The sequence below is a fragment of the Alligator mississippiensis genome, chromosome 5, assembly GCF_030867095.1.
Source record: "Alligator mississippiensis isolate rAllMis1 chromosome 5, rAllMis1, whole genome shotgun sequence".
Taxonomy (NCBI): domain Eukaryota; kingdom Metazoa; phylum Chordata; order Crocodylia; family Alligatoridae; genus Alligator; species Alligator mississippiensis.
The window spans coordinates 153,668,244-153,685,920 of NC_081828.1; the positions used below are offsets into that span (position 1 = coordinate 153,668,244).

General features: G+C 38.8%; 1 protein-coding gene across 4 annotated transcripts in view; it reads left to right on the top strand.

The window, feature by feature from the left end:
• ANKRD28 (ankyrin repeat domain 28) overlaps positions 1-17,677 on the top strand; it is a 190,269-nt gene that overhangs the window by 147,193 nt on the left and 25,399 nt on the right. For all 4 annotated transcript variants that reach the window (XM_014603153.3, XM_019497785.2, XM_019497784.2 and 1 more), the window contains exons 9-14: positions 1,646-1,724; positions 5,134-5,248; positions 6,702-6,784; positions 10,338-10,401; positions 12,924-12,992; positions 14,975-15,115. In XM_014603153.3, coding sequence (XP_014458639.1) covers positions 1,646-1,724; positions 5,134-5,248; positions 6,702-6,784; positions 10,338-10,401; positions 12,924-12,992; positions 14,975-15,115 — 551 coding nt within the window. The remainder of the gene's footprint in view (positions 1-1,645; positions 1,725-5,133; positions 5,249-6,701; positions 6,785-10,337; positions 10,402-12,923; positions 12,993-14,974; positions 15,116-17,677) is intronic.

A 17,677-nucleotide genomic window follows, 5' to 3' on the forward strand; every position in this document is an offset into this window, starting at 1 on the left:
CTCTCACTGCTAGTCATCCTAGGTCTGCATGATGATGTGTTCCCAGCAGTTGGTGCTCACGCCAGTACACGGTCTGTAAGTGGTCCAGGAATTTCCCCCATTTATCATGATGTCTAGAATGGCATAGTCTTTATCAGCCAAGTAGCTTTTGGGGGATAAGAACCAGGAAGCAGAGAGCTTGAATGCTTATGGCCAAGACTTTGGTCATATCCATGTGACTGTATATTGGTGCTATCCTCCAGGCTGGACAGGATCCAAACGAGGGCAGTGGCATGCCTAGACTCTGCTAGCAGGTGTACAAGACACATGTGACCTGCTGCCACTGCTGGATTGGGAGCCACACGGTGCTGCATTCCAGGCTGGGAGTGTAATTATGATAAGCCTTTGAGAGTGGAAACTGACCAGAGAAGCTGTGCCTCTGCCTTCCCCCAGCTGACAAGTCCATGGATGGGCACAGTCCCCAGGTGACCAACCAGTCAGGACTTCCCTCTGTGCTTGACCTGTCCTTGGGAACCTCTGAAGATGGGGGAGGGAGACAGTCTCCGGCAAAGCACACTGTGCTCTCAGCAAATGGTCCCCTTGACTGTGGAGTGCTAGCAGTACATGTTCTAGCAATATTTTTGCGGCACTCTGGACAGCTGAGAGCTTGAACGGGTGCCCATGCCTGTCATACCACATTTTTGAGTTGCTGCAAATTTCCCAGAAATCCTTAGCACTTCAAATGAATGTCCGTTCATGCCCTATGACATCATTAAGGTATACCACCTTTACCTTTTTATCCATATTCCCTGAACAGTGTTACAATTTGATATCTGAGTATAGTTGATCAATATGTGTATATGTACCTCTGAGAAATAGAAAATGTGTAGTTTTTATATTTGTTGATTGCAAAACCATGTTTTTCAGTAGGGTTTATAACAATCTTTTTTTGTATATGAAGTGTTCTACTTGCCTTTAATGAGCTGGTAGCAGAACAAAATTTCATCCTTAAGCAATAATCATAGGAAAGACTGTGTATAAATGCCTTTAGATCATGCTGTTAAAACCTGAAATCCTCTCATGCATTAACATTGACCTACTTTTCAGGACATCTTTTCTGGGTGAATGGTTAAATGCACATTTGGTATGTGTGTCAAATCTACAATACTCACTGTGGTTGAATAGTTCACGTTAAGGATTTCTTGCATTTTATGATGAATTACTTAAGAGTCTCGTTTTAAAGCAACATCAGGGAAATGTCTTATGTTCTAATATCATTTGTATCAATTTGCAATAACTATAGGTATTTCTTTCTTAATCAAAGAAACTGTTAATTGTTTGGGTTTTAGATTTATGGGGAGGTGGGCATAGTGCATGGTGCTAAATTTACCCAGTATTAGTATTCTGTTGAATAATGGGCCTAAGGTACAATTCTGAGTTGAGTGCGCATCACTGAGTTGCAGACATCTGGAACAATAGTTAAGAAGGGCAAGGTAGGCACTTTGTTGGAATGCCTGTAGTGTCGTGCCTTGTCCTTGCCAGTTGTCTTATAGTACTGCAAAGAGGAGATTTACAGGATTGGTGGCAATAAATTTGCTGTTTCTTATTAACTTTGGATAAAATTCTGCTACCTATAGTTTGACTTATTTTTTCCCCTCTTCCCCAGAGTAAAGATGGGAAAACACCATTGCACATGACAGCAATTCATGGTAGATTTTCAAGATCCCAAACCATCATCCAGAATGGTAAAAAGAAAGGGGTTTTTTTTAATGTACATGATGTTGAAATGTTAATGGTATTTTCACTTTCTAAAATAGCATATTTACTTGAATATGAGACAACCCCCCCCCAATAATTACATTCTATATATGGAAAATTAACAAATTTGTTATAATATTCCAGGTGTAAGATCTATTTATTTGAAGGTTTGCCTTGACTTTGTCTGCCTCCTACTGCTACAACAGGGAAAATAAATCTGTGGGGGGAGCCCCCTTGCCCACCCCCCTCACTGTCAGACCTTGTTCTCCCTGAGCACCTGGAAATGAGGTGCAAATTTGAAAACACTGAACTTTCAATGATATACCTGTAGTAATTTGCATATAGGCTAATTACTGTGGGTACCCTTAGACTTGGTTCATCCAAAATTGATGCATTTTTACCTTTTTTGAAATTGCAGGAAGTTTTAGCACAGGTACTCCATTAACACACTTATAAGCAGCACTTTTTTACCTATTTATACATAGTACAAACTATGCGTGATATTAATCCAAAGCTGAAAGGCTCATGATTTATCAAATAGTTCATTGGACTGGGCCCCAGAAGAGTCAACAGCATTTCAGGCCATGATGACCCCATAGCTCAGCACTGCTCCATATGTGTGTGTACTCCAGATACCCTCTTCTACCCCCCAAAAGGATCCATGTGCTAATTAACACCCCCCCCCCACTCATGACTGGAACAGGGTGTTCTTGTCATGAGTCCTCCAAAAATGGGGTCCTCCAAAAATGTTTATGCAGATAAGGTATAGGGCAATCTGTTCCAGCTCTACCTGATGGAGGGTGTGGCTACACTAACCATACATGACAGGCTGAGATAGGGACATCAGAGGAATTTTGGATGAACTGTTTGTGGCCCTGTTTGTTAATGTTCGTCAAAAATTTAAGGTAGGTGAAGAAACAGGAATCATTAGAAATGGGAAATAAAGGCACAGCTCAGCTGTAGAATTGAAGAGGAAGTTTGAAATTTATGCAGTGTCGTAGCTCACCATGACTTAGAGTTGGTGCTGATGGGACTTGGCACAATGGGCACTACCATATATCTTACTCAGGCTGCAGTAACCCATCCTTATAGTAGGGTCTCATAAGCATGTTTGCCCAGTATGGGCCATGTGTTTTATAGTCACGCTCAGTGTTGGCTACATTTAATCATGTTCATAGTTAGTTTCCATTACTGAGCACATGCAGTTTAATGATAGAGAACGTGTTTAATGAGGCTTCCTTGCATGTGAATGTAAGACAAGGAGCCCTTTTCTTCCATACTGATGGGGGGAAACCTCATCTTAAATTTGAGTAAATATGGTAAGTGTGTTCTGAAATACTTTGGCAGACGAGGTTCTTTGAGTAAAAGTGGTATCTTTTATTAGACCCAACTGAATAGTTGGAAAACTTGTTCTTTGCAAGCTTTTGGGCACAAATACCCTTCTTCAGGCATAGGGGGAGTCTGATGCTGTTCTGTGTTCTCCTGGATGGAATAGAAGCCAATATGACAAATGCAGGCCTGTGAAAATCCAAATGTTTGGCAGTGAGGATCAGAGGCCATGGGGGACAATGGATATAAGATGGGAGGTGGGGAGGGTTGGGGAATATTGACCTGGAGATAGAATATAGCTGGTAAAACGTAGAGCGGTTACCTGGGGTTATCGGATGGCAAGCAGGGTTATAATGTGCCATAAATCCAGTGTCTATATTTAGTCCATGATTTTTTGTATCCAGTAGATTTATGAAGTTGAGTTTGTAGGCTCATCTGTGAAAGGTGTTTTGTAAATTCCCTTTGAGGACTAGAACTGAGAGGTTGGAGAGAGTGGCTGTCTTGTGAGAAGTGTGCACCCACAGGTAATTGGTCATTTTTGTCTTTGATAGATTTTTGGTGTGCATTCATTCTGGTGTGCAGCTGTTTGGCTTTTCCTACATATTTTCCATCGTTTAGCCCTGATGGCAACACTCTCTCTCTCTCTCTCTCTCCAGTCTCACAGTTTTAATCCTCAAAGGTAATCTACAAAACACCTTTGGTAGATGAGCCTATGAACTTCGCTTCATAAATCTACTGGTTACAAAAAATCATGGGCTAAATAGAGATATTGAATTTATGGCACATTATAACCTGCCTGCCATCTGATTACCCCAAGTAACCTCTCTACATTTTGCCAGCTACATTCTATCACCAAGTCAACATCGCCCCCTTTTCTCACACCTACCTCTCTCTCACCTATGGCCTCTGATCTTCACTGCCACGCATTTTACATTTTCACAGACCTGCATTTTTGCATACAGGCAGTCCTCGACTTACAACGTTTTGAGTTGCAACGTTTCACACTTACAACGTTTATAAATTGACACCCTGTTTCAACTTTCTGACGTCAGTTTCGACTTTACAATGCTTGATCCGACGTGACGCCACACCAACGAACAAGTTTGCTGCATCACCCATCTCCCTGGAGAACATCTGTCCAAACTTCCTTGGACACTTTCCTTAAGAAAGTAGACAAGACTCCAGAAAAACCTGCAGCCAAGACTCCTGAGAAGACTCCAGCCAAGAACCCTTCAAAAAGTCCAACCAGGAGCCCTTCAAAAAGTCCAGCAAAGTTACCTCAAAGAAGTCCTTCCAAATCAATATGATTTCTATTTACAACATAAATACATTAATGTAGCTGTATTACTCGTCTATAATTGATGGAATACAAAATTCTGGTTTGTTTTTGGTGAAAATAGGGTATCGGGCCTTGGTTCTAGAACCAGTCCCCCATTTATAACATTGTTTCCTATGGAAAATCGGTTTTGAGTTACAACGTTTCAATTTAAGATGCTGGTTTCAGGAGCCAATTGTGTCGTAAGTCAGAGGACTGCCTGTATTGGTTTCTGTTCCATCCAGGAGAACACAAAACACCATCAGACTCTCCCTGTGCCTGAGGAAGGGTGTTTGTGCCCAAAATCTTGCAAAGAATAATGTTTCCAACTAATTAGTTGGTCTAATAAAATATATCACTTTTACCTAAAGAACGTTGTCTGCCTATGTCCTTAGGCCAACACGGCTACAACAAACACTTCTGAAATACTTTGGCATTTTATAGCCAATGTTTCAGATTTTATAATCTGATTGTATGCTTATAGACTGAACCCAGCTACATCTTGATTTTTTTCAAGATGAAAAAACATAGGTTTTCTATACAATCAGGTCATTGAAACTGTTTCCCTGTAAAGTTGTGGCAAGAGATTTACCGTTACTTAGCTAGCTCTAAGCATTGAATATCCCTTAAATATTTTAAATGTTTATACCAAAATAATCGTATGCTGACATGTTACTATCACTTTATTTTGAACCCCATTTTGATAACAAATGTGTGTGCATGTGTATTCATATTAATTATTCATTTTATAGGAGCTGAAATAGACTGTGAAGATAAGAATGGAAATACTCCATTGCACATAGCAGCTAGATATGGCCATGAACTACTAATCAACACTCTGATTACGAGTGGTGCTGACACTGCAAAGTAGGTAACATTTACCTACTTGGACACAAGCTAAAATAGTTTAGAAATGTAGCAGTTGGATAAACTATAGTAATATATTATTTTTTCATATTTTGCAAACTTCAAGTTAGAAACCCTGTATCATAGGGTATGGACAAACATGCTTTATTTTAATTTTCTTAAAAAGAAAAAGTAGCTGCTTTTTAGGAATGTGCAGCAGCTGTTGCATCTGCTTCATCATGTAGTTATAACAGTTGGTTAAATCACCTTAACATTGACCCCAAATGAAGAAGGATTGGAGCAGTTTTGCTGCCCTTGTGTTGCTATAGAATCATGCAGACCTAAGTCTTGCGTCCTGACAGCTTATATCTGTATCCTTTGATAGGCTTGTTGTTTTTGTCTATACCAGGGGTGGGCAAAATGGCGAATTTGCCTGGAAGCCAGACTCCATTTCCTAACAGCCCCTGACTGTATTGCTGCAGCCAGTTTCCATGGAGACCCCAGGAGGTGGGGCTGTGACAGCGCAGGGCCACAGTTTCCATGGAGACTGGCCCAAACAGCACTGGCACAGTGCGGCTAGTCAAAGAATTGTTTGCGGACCCAGGCCAGGATTCTTTGGTGGTGACAGCATGGTCCAGAGCTGGGGGACAGCCGCGATCCGCTGCCTGCACTCCTCTACCCAGGGCTAGTGGTCAGCAGATCACAGCTCTGACCCATCTCCAGCTTGTGCTGTCACCACTGCAAAATGCTGGCCCTGGCCCCAGCCCCAGAGCAGCTCCCCACACAGCTGCACACCTTGCCAGTGCTACTTGGGCCAGTCTCCACGGAAAACCTGGCCCCGCACTGTCATGGCCCCACTGCTTCTGGAAACCAGCTGCAGCAATGTGGGCAGGGGCTCCTGGGAAATGGAGTCTGCCACAGGCCTTATCTGGCCCGTGGGTCAGACTTTGCCCACCCCTGGTCTATACCTGTGGTCTTTCCAAGGACTTTTCCAATAGAGCATCTTATTAAATAGGCACACTGGATTTTACACAGGAAAAAAATACTTGCTAATTTTGATTATTTGTAAAATATATGTTTGAGAGATGCAAAACAAAATCTCATCGTTTTTATATAAGTGTCACTCTAAATCAGGGGTGGGCAAAATGCAGCCCATGGGCCAGATGCGGCCTGCCAGGCCATTCTATCTGGCCCGTGAGGCCCCTAAAAAATTTAGAAAATTAATATTTATCTGCCCCTGGCTGCCTGTCATGCAGCCATTGATGGTTTACCAAAACTTAGTAAGCGGCCCTCCACCCAAAATAATTGCCCACTCCTGCTCTAAATGTATGTGTTAGGTTTTGATTAGATAAACTTTTTTAACATACTAAGAGATTTCCCAGATCTAGCCATTCTAATTATGTGTAGTTTGGCATGCAGTCTTGTTTAGCTTTATTGTTATGGAACTGCGATGTCTGATTATGGTGTATCTTAGGCGGGGTATACATGGGATGTTTCCTCTCCATTTGGCAGCTTTAAGTGGATTTTCAGACTGCTGCAGAAAACTCCTTTCATCAGGTAGGATGATCTCTTTAAAATGTTTTGGTTACTTTATACATAATTAGTAATCCTTAGTACTTTCAGTGTGGAATTAATAGTAATGTCTTATTACAAAGTATATAGAAATGAATAGTTAGTTGACTTATAACTGAGGATCTGTACTAGATTCTTTGAATTACTAACCATAGCTAAGTTCGCACTAGCTTTCTGTGGTAAGCCCCGATTGAAATCTTTTAGAATTGTACCAGGAGTGAAGCAGTGGGCATGAAAGCCCACAAATTTGATTTGCACAGTCTATAATGATTCAAAACACAACGTGATTTCAAAGAGTGAGGGAGCAAGACTCTAAAGTCTGTAAAAACAGTCTAGTGCAATTTGGCTTATACCAGTGATACTCAAACCTGTGCCCCCCAGGGCTCTAAATTGTGGTTAGCTGCATTAAGAAAATAATTATAGCATTGAATTGGATCAAGACCAAAACTCACTTTGGCTCATGCATTGTCTCCACTTGGGCCCAGGTAAATGTTAGCAAAGAAGGGCTCCTTCTCCAACATAACTAAGTAGGGAATCTCTGGAGGAGGGAAAAGGTTGAGAAATAGAAGATGAGAAATGGCCACAGTATAGATTTCCTGATTCTCTTCCCCAGCCCCAGCACAAAGTAAAACAGCTTGCTGGAACTTGCACCAGGTAACAGCTGTCCTTTAGGGACTATATTCTAGCTAGGAACAGGAAGAGTACAGCCATTTTGCTTTTCTGTCCCCAACAGCCCCCTCTACTCAAGGTGCTACATTAGATGTATGCATACTTCAGACTTCCATAGGTCTAAGGGATTTTCAACAGAGGACTTGCAGGTGATTTTTTTCCTTATGTGAATTGGGCAGAGGGGCATAGTCCAGGTGAATCATCTTCCCTGAAGAAACAGCATTGGTCACTTTTTTTAAATATACTCGATCCTCAAACTGAACAGGTTGAATACTGCTATCCTAGAAACTCTTTTTTAATATATGGAAGTTAATATTGATACATATCTTTACTCAAAGTGTAACCTCTCTTTTGTGGAGGAAGGAGAAATTGTTTTACATGTATATTCAAAATCTTGAGAGATACTTAATTTGTCACCACTCTTTACAGACTTTGTGAAGTCAGTTTTGCCACTGTGATGGATAGCCCTTAGGGAGGTTCTTATGTCAGGCAATTTAGTACTCTGTGGATAAACAGGATAGAGAATTATATCTGTTGGAAGGGAGGGAAAGCACCAGAATGGGGCAGTGGAGAAGCAGCCCATTTTAATATTAATAATGTAACTTAAGTTGGACTTGGAATGCAGGAAGTGAGGAAGCTTTGGGTGAGAAAGTAGTCTGAGGGAAAATGGAATTCAATCCTTTGCAGATCACTAGTTTTGGTCACTGAATCCTTAAAGTTTTAAAAAATATGAATTCCCAGGCAAAAACAAAACTGGAGTTCTGGTCATAAGCATCTGTTACTCAAGAATAAAACTCTTAAAAGAATATTATAGTTTTCTCAAACCATAACTGTAGTTTGAACACTTGGTTTCTTCTTACTATTATTATTATAACCTCAATTTTAGACTAAGTATGGAATTGCACTGTTAAAGTCACTTTGGTAAAGACTATGAGGATTACAAGTTATCTGTGTTCCACCCTGTATGCCTGTGCACTTTGTGTAAAAGATACATTTTGTGAAAGAATATTTGATAGGTCATTTATGAGAATATATGAATTGCCACACTGGATTTGGCCAGTGGCTCATCAAATTTAGCATCCTTTCCAGGAGTAGGCAGCCACTAAGTATTTAGGGGAAATATGTAAGAAACTTCTTCATTGAACATTTAAAGACTAATCCGCTCTTAAGAGAAGTTTCTTTCTAACCTCTATTAGAGGCTGGCTTATGCCCCAAACATGAATTTGTATATCTTAAAAAATATCATATAATGCAATTTAATTTTCTTGTTATTTTATATAATGTTTAATCCTTTTTTGAGCCTTATAAGACCTGAACCTTCATAGTATCTGTGACAATGAATGCTACAGGTTCATTTTGTGATAGTTTACAAAAGCGTTTCCTTTTACCATTTGTACATTTCGTTGACTTAGACTAAAATTCCAGGTTAGATCTTAAGTTTTTTTCTCCTGCATGAAGATGGGGCTTAGGGCAGAGGCAGTGCATGGCTTTCCGAGGGGGAAGATTTATTTCCTTCATTTTCGTAGAGCTTTATATAAATCTCAATTCATCATCTTAAATTAGAGCAGGTCTTGAGCTATCTCATCTAATTTATGATAGTTGAGTGTATCTTATCTCAATTCTCAACTGCAGTCAGTCAGACGAGCCCTGTCAGTGTATGTGGAAGCAGTTAATATAGGAGTTGATTCTGTCACCGTTCTAGATAAGAGCTCCTATAGGAAGAATCCAAAACTTTGTTTTCTACAAAGTTGTGATACATGAGCACTATTTTTCTTTTACGTGCCCTGTTCTGCCCCTCCTAATAACATTCAAGAACTATCTTGGCAAATCCCCAGTTATCCCTCAATCTACAAGCTTCGAATAATTTAGAAATTGATACGATTGTGGCTGGAGCACATGCACATAGTTAGCAGGGGAGTAATACTTTAACATGTAAAATTGTGACTACATGAAGTGGGTGTGTGGAGTATCTTACCTGAACATCCTGAGTATAGTATCTTTTAGCAAAGAAACATGTTTGCGTCCACTGACTTGTATAGAGACTTAAAAATATATATTATCTGCTGTAGTGAGAAAATCAGCATGAGCAAAGCAAGACACTTAGATCATCGGTCAATTTTCATTGTCACTAATGCAATGGTGTATGGTTTTGAAGAGTTGTATAGTCCCTTGCATTTAGGAGCAAACTTAAGGCTGCTTTGGTGATCTTAACTGTGCATCTCCATACATTCCAATATTTGGATTTAAGTAAGATCTTAAATTTGAATTTCCAGGGTTCTTACAACATTTTTGAGAAAACTACACCATTCTCTAAAGGGTATTTTTCCCCTTAAGTAACTGGTATTTACAACCTTCACTCCAGCTTAATGAAGTTCTTTGCCTGGGAATAGAAAACTAAACTGAAGGATGAAATTAATGTGAGTAGCTTCTGGATTTAGTAATGCTGACAGATCCACTCTTAAAATGATTGCTATGCAGAACATTGTATGTTACGGTGAGTAGTACTAGCTTATTCTTAAACGTTGCTATTACACATTTTTTGCAAATTTTGTTTGGCAATATTTTTAAACAAAACCAGTAAGCAAAGATTATTCCATCAAGAACTTCTGCTAGCCCTAATGCCAGTTAGCTTACATTTTCATTGTCATTCCTCCTTATAAGCAGTCAAAATTAACATGGTTCTTGAAATACAAAAAGCTGCTATTTACAGTATTACAGATAGTGAAGGTTTTTTAAAACTATATTGACATTAACTGTTCTAACAAATATAAACATGCATTATGGCATTATAACTTAGAAACTGCTGATAGCAATTTGGTGAAAGGGATGAATACTGTTTAGTGACACCATATATTAACTCTTTTTGTAGGCTTTGATATAGACACCCCAGATGACTTTGGCAGGACTTGTCTTCATGCAGCTGCAGCTGGCGGGTATGTAGCAGCATTGCCTTCAATTTTACTTTTCAACATTACTTATCTTCCCAGTGTTTTCTCTCATCTTTTTACCTCCTTGGAGGTAGGTAAATATGAATATAATTTAAGAACACAATACATTTGTGAAATGCTATTTCTACTTGGTAATTTAATCAGTAATTTAATTAGTGGCCAAGCATAATCAGTCTTGTACCCCTTTCAGGTTTGGGATTAACATGGATTTATTATACAGCAGGTTTGCTAACTTCTAGAATTTACAGGCAGAACCATCCCTTGTGGGGGTGAATCGGGGTGACTGCCCTGTGCCCCACGCTTTGCGGGGCCCCATGCACTATGCCATACAAGCCCCGCCAGCTCCACGCTCCGGCCATTTGCCAACCTCCCCACCCCAACACTGCACAGGCCCCGCACAGCCTGATATGTCCCAGGCACTGCATGCCCCTAGGGTCGGTTCTGTATACAGGTCTAAATTGTGATATTTGCTATAGCCCTCTGTTTAGGCTATGCAGCGATCCATATGTAAAGGAGCATCGCAGACTGTGATGAGCCATGGAGCCATCTATTTTCTTGTCTTCCCAACAAGTTGCTTATGAGGAGAATACTGTGTCACTTCAGGTAGTCCTGAAATAAGATGAGCAAAACTGAAAGAAGGCTTCTTAACCCCCTTTTTCCCAGCACAGCTGTATGTGGGTTTACCACAATCTGCATGTATAATATGGAGCTGGTTCTCACTTTATGAATGTTTAGGCTGCTTGAAATCATTAGTTGGACCCAGCTTGCCCAACATCTGTATAGATCAGGTGCTTTAGTGAGGCTTTTTTGGTGCTTTTATCTAACAGCTGATTGAATCAGCTTCAGATAAAAGCACCAAAAAGCTCCACTGAAGCACCTGATCTATATAGATGCTGCAGAGCTGAGTCAAAGTAGCACTCTGCTTCTTTCAGTCGGGTGCTTTTTTTAAAAATATCTGCAAGCAACCTTACTTATTTAGACAAGGTGCCTTCCAAAAAAAAGAAGAATGTGTTGGATATTTTTATTGGTATGTAAAGGAAATAAAGGAAAATGTGAATGAAAACATAGAAGAACTGGAGAAACCCATCAGTTAACCCAAAATGTTCATACAATGCGTATGGTCTGGATTTAAGTTAACCAGAAGCAAGGAAATACTGGTCACCAGTACTTGCTAATCAGTTGAATTATAATCCAGATTATTCATATGGTAGGAAAGCTTGAATTTAATTAGTCAATGGGCACTATAAGCAATTCTGAAAAAAGTTTAGGTCCCAATTATGCAACTAAATAATGTATGTTCTTGAATGTTAAGCAAAGGAATAAGCTTATTGAATATGAAGTGTGCATATAAATAGTTTTAAGGAGGTTCATAAATACATATTTAGTCAAAGTATGTGGTTAGTATAAAATTAGTATGCTGCATGTAAAATTCTTGAGTTCCTTTGGTTTTTGCCAAAGTCTACTTGAAAACACAAATATAAAAATAAACAGTAAACTCAAGTTAATATGCCACTGACTTAATTTGCTGCTGTTTAAATTTCCTGCCAGCACCGCTCTCTTCACTCCCATAATCAACTCAAAATTAGTCATTAATGGATAGTTTGTCATTATTTGCATTGTATTCCCCTTGAAATGGTGAATTAACCAGAATCTAAAATACAGTGGATCTTTGTGAGTAAAGGTGGGTGATATAATATGGGCAGTAGATCATGGTACATATTCAGGTGTACATTGCTTTAAAAACAAGTCAGGTTGACAGTGTTCCATGTACATCCTGTGTAAAGAACTCATAAACAAGTGAGGTTTTTTAGTATATTAAAAGAAATAGTAGCTTTCATATGCGTATCTTATTTCACAGTGATAAAAGTGTAAAAAAAAAAAAAAAAAAAATTGGGCTTGAATATAAAAACTGTCACTCATGATGTAATTTGACTTTCCTCCTCAGTTTTAAGCTTTGTTCCACAGTAGTATAACTTTCTTGTCAGTCTGATAATATTTTACATCTATTGTCAATAACGTTCATATTGCAGTGGTAAATTCATCGTTTGCATTGCAAGTTTTCTTTTTCATGAAATATATGAATAGGTCTTGAACCAAACAAACAACATTTAGAAACAAAACTTGCTCTAACCTGAATTTTGGCTACAAACACCTGGCATGGAGTAATTTTTTTCCTTATTAATTTACAATTCTTCCAAATTAGGAGGACTTTTCTGTAGGAATTTGGGTTAATCTTCTTAACTCTTATATAATGTTAAGGGCCTTTGAAATCAATGTAACTTCCACCTTTGGACCTAGGATTATTTATGGGCTTTAGTATTTATTTTTTACATAACTTTTGAAGTTTGTTTTAAGTGGAATTTTTAATGTAAAATATGTCTCTTCCATCGCAGTTTAGTTTACTTTTGGTAAAAATGTTATGATAAATACCTAGGCAGCAATTCTGATATTTTGGAAAACACTGACTGCAAACTATATATTATTCAAGCAATGTGGCATTGTTACAGGAATTTGGAGTGCCTAAACCTTCTGCTCAACACTGGTGCAGACTTCAACAAAAAGGACAAATTTGGGAGGTAGGCCACAAAGTTCGAAATCAAAGTAATGTGGTATTTTATTGAAATGCACATTCTATGTGAAGGAGCCCGTATTCCATTCCCCTACCCAGCTTTTTAGTAGTAGTGTAACTGATCAGGGAGCAGCGGTCCTGAGGACCACCCTTTTTTTAGCCACTGCTATTGTCAGCATGATAGCTATGTCCCTGCGTGTTACTGCTGCCCTTTTGTACCTCTGGTTGTGAGCTAGGTATTATGGTATTCGTAATAAATGAATGGGAGTCCAGTAGAGGCACCTTAGCCAATTTTACCCGAGTATAACATACTAAAAGCCCCTGGTTGTTTTTGTTTTGTTATGAGAAGTTATTTATTTCCCTCTCAAACTCTCCAGTTGCTTTGATATGTTAATGCTTTTATAGAGAAATGTTATATATAAGGCATAATCTGATGCTTGCAGTGCTCAGCTGTGGAATTATTGAAGAACGCCACAGTTAATGCATCTTCTTAGTGTAGAAGTCCACTTTATCATCTTGTGTCTGAACATTTTGCATGCATATTCTAAATAAAATCTGAATTCCTCTATTAATATAGGTTACCATTTAGGTTCCTGTGTTTACCATTACTCTCTCCCACCTCATTTCTTCTTTCTCTTACTTCTGTCCTTAGCTCAAGAAAACTATATAAGTGCAGGCAGTGTGCAAGGCAGTGAAAAGAATCACTGTCCAAAAAGAATAATAGACAAGTAAACAGAGATGCCCTGGAAGAACCAGAGGCGAGAATTTATCATAAATATTTTTCACAGCATTAGCTGTGTTAAGAAAAGATTTAAAGGAATCTGATCCTACGATCCACAGCCAAGCTATGCGCGTGGAGGTCAGGACAATCATCTGTTTATGAACTGTTTCCTTTTGAAACACCACTTGTGTTCTTGGCTGACAGCTGAGGGGTCAATGGTGGGAGCCTCTTCTTTGAAGTTGCATGTAAGATTTTTAATCTGCTCATTATATTTGAACCCGCAATTAATTTATTTGAGGTCATTGCTGATGATGGAAGGATGACAAAGATCTGGAGAAGAGGAAAAAACGGCTAACGAATAGGGAAGAAGGAAGGAAAAATGAGATCAGTAATGTAACTTAATGTAGGACAAAATTCTCACAAGTCCCATTTTCAGAAGTAACTTGGACATCTGAATTTTTTATTTTTTTTTTTGAGACTGGGACTTAAATCCTTAAGCCAGTTAATAGCTTTTCAAATTTTATCAAAGACCTTTATTTTTGGGAATTGTGTATATGTTTTATGTTGGAAGGGTTTCTCTCAAGCTGTTTCTCCAAATAGTTTTCATTTGAACAGAAAAGTTCAACATTAAAAACCAAATTCACAATTTTTAACTTGAATTAGAAATTGTTGAGCTATTTTTGGTATACTAGAACAGGAGGAAATGAGCAAACGCTCCTTAAAGCTTTACATTTAGACCTCAGTTCTGCTCCCTAAATTCTGGTGAGCTTTCAAATACTGCTACAAGGAGCATCTACTTTGGATCTCTTCAGGGTGATTTAAATTTCTTCCTAAATCAACTGTCAAATTTGTTTAACCTTCATTTAGTGATTTTGCACCACTGATGATTGAATAATTTTAAGTGAATGGTTTACCATTAAATTGTTAAGCCATTCAGTATAATTATCTATTTTGCAAATAGATAAATTAACAGGAGTCATTATAACAAACTTCATCTCCTCATGTGTACACTTCCCCTTAACACACAAGCTGTGCACATATTGGCTGACAAACACATCTCCTGAACTGCTGCTGCATTTTTAAATGCTTCACTGGCAGTAGTTTTAATTATTTATGTATAATATATTGAGATAAAGTAACATGCAAAATTAAATAGATTGTAAACAATTTTTACAATTTTTATTTTATTTTTAATTTGCTACATCATTAACCTGTTTTTGCTATTACTTAGTGCTTATCTCTTTTTGTGTTTTAAATGTATACTGCAGAACTCCACTCCATTATGCTGCTGCCAATTGTAATTACCAGTGCCTCTTTGCCCTTGTGGGATCTGGAGCTAGTGTGAATGACCTTGACGAGAGGGGTTGTACTCCACTGCACTATGCAGCTGCATCAGACACAGATGGAAAGTAAGTATTCTGTCTTGTACAAAAGGCTGAATATTTAAAGGTCTCCCAGCTGCTATATTTTGTTGTCTTATATTCTGAAATCATATTGGCCAAATGTAATATTTAAATTTTTTTGAGCACGACTAAATGAAATTTGACTGGAATGTGAGCTCGTTAGTATTATAAGAAATATTTCTGTTTAAAGTAAGTTTCTTTTTTAAATGGAATAGTTACACTGAGGTATATTGTAATCTTTCTCTTTGATTTTTAATGGCATTATTTTAATTTGGGTTTTTGCTGGATGTATCTACACATACAATTAAGCCAGAGTGATAAACTCCAGTACACGTTGTGCCAGAGAAAACTACTCCCAGGCACAGTGTTTACATGTGTGCCTGGGACCACAGCAATTTGACCCAAGGCAGAACAACTCTGCCGGATGGCAGTGTTGAGTTGGCTGGGTAACAAGAGTGCTACAGTGTGGGGCTAGGAGGCAAGCGGCCCCCACACTGTAGCACCCTCGTGCCCCAGAAAGGCCCTGTCACAGTCTACAAATGCATCACAGAGCACATAACTACTCTACTCTGCTGTACGATAAGACTGTCCAGTACTGTGCTATCCTATGGCGGAGTTAATTTACTGTGCCCTAATCCAGCACACGTTGACTGTGACACTTTACTGCAGAGCTAGTCCATTCCCCAGTAAAGCGCATGTGTAGATGCACCCAGTGTAAAGAAAATTCCTAACCTGTACTCTGCACAAAGCTTGAGTAAATATAGCTGGTGCCCTGACTTATGAAACTACCTGATAGGTACAATTGCTAGAGGCCTTTCTAGTAAAAATTCCCATATTTAAATTCTGATGGTAGTTCTTGTTGAAAAGTCCTTACCTCTATCACGTTTCTCATGTGGAATCATGGAGTTGTGGCTCCCACTGCTGGTGGGCAGGCAGAGAGTGCCTCACCATGGCAGCGCAGCCAACATAGAGCTCCCTATGGTGGCAGCACCAAGCCTGTCTGCCCTCCTGGACCGGGTCCTGCCTGCTGGGCCACATAGGCCCCCGGGGGGAGGGCAGCAGGGCGGACAGTGCTGAGTCTGCAGCAGGCTGCCTGCATCCTCCACTACCCTCCATGGGCTCCACTGGATTCTGCTTTGCCCCTGCTGCTGGGGAGTGGGGGTTCGAGATGGCCATATGTTCCACCTTTGCATTTTGAAAAGGTGGTCACCCTAGGTGCTGCCAAATTCCCAAAAAAGTGTGGAGGGGTTCCCTGACTCTAAAAAGGTTGAGAACCACTGGTATAGAGACTAGTTGTGTATAATTTGTAAGGATTTTTAAAGAATAATGATGTCAGTAATATTGACAGTTTAATTACCCCTCAAAGCTTGTTGTTTTTATTGTCTATCTGCACTTGTCTTTTGTGTAGGGTTTTACTAGTTGCCAGCATTAGTTGGGATGAATTTTTCTTTAATTAATACCTTAATTTACTTCCTAGCTAGATTTTGAGTTTCACAATTGTTCCAGTGTCTCAGCACCACAATGTTTCTGCAGGTAACACTGTTTTGCTATCTTACAAAGGCCAGAATATGAATAGAGTCCCTCACCAAATGCTAGCGTTTTACAGCCACTTATGACAGCAGCATATAAGGGACTTTGGAAATAACTCAAAGAATGGTCTCCAAAATGCTCCATATATTACTGCGCTGATTGGCTCTCTGAAAGACATAGCACAGCAGTGTGGTTTGAGGAACAACCTTTTATATTGATGTTGCAGGATGATTAAGAACAGCTGGGAAATGAGTTATGCCCAATTCATAATCAAGAGGAGAATAATATTAAAAACAAACTAAATGAATACCAGGCTGGTATATGAACACAGAAGGCAATGTCAGACAAATTTGCAATAAAGAGTTTCTGGAGTATTTCTCTAAACTTCTTATATCCTTTGTGATAAAAATTTGTGTAGCTGCTTCCCGACATTACTTTGAGACAATAGCATTTATCCTAAAGATCTTGTCCCCATTTATTTCTGGAGACATTCTTTTTGCATCTTTATCAAATGCTTTTAATACTGGGTATTTGATCAGTAAGCCTTATTTCTGAACCAGATGAATTGGTTGGAAAAAATAGAGGTAAGTAAGCACAATTCTGTTTGTAAAGGAAATCTGTGCTTCTCTGATCTTAAAATTATTTGACAATCAACTGCTTGATGTATAAATGAGAAATCAGACATACTTATTTGAACTTTCAAAAATTCTTTGATAAAGTCTCCTATAAATGGGCTATCAAGGAAGCTAATTTAATCATGGGATGCAAGATAAAGATCCATGATAGATGAGACAGTTAGAAACAAAGATCAGTTTTGCTTTAAGTGTATTTTGCTAGATATGTTGGTGTGCAAGATGTATCAATCCAGATGGATTGCTGTAAACCTATCATATTTAACATATGTATTAATGACATATGCTTAATGATGTGACAAAATTGATGAATACCACAAAATTACTTAGGTTAGTCAAATGTAAGGAATAATAGAGAATTAATAAACCTATATGAAGGGGTTGGTGAAATTCAATTATGATAATG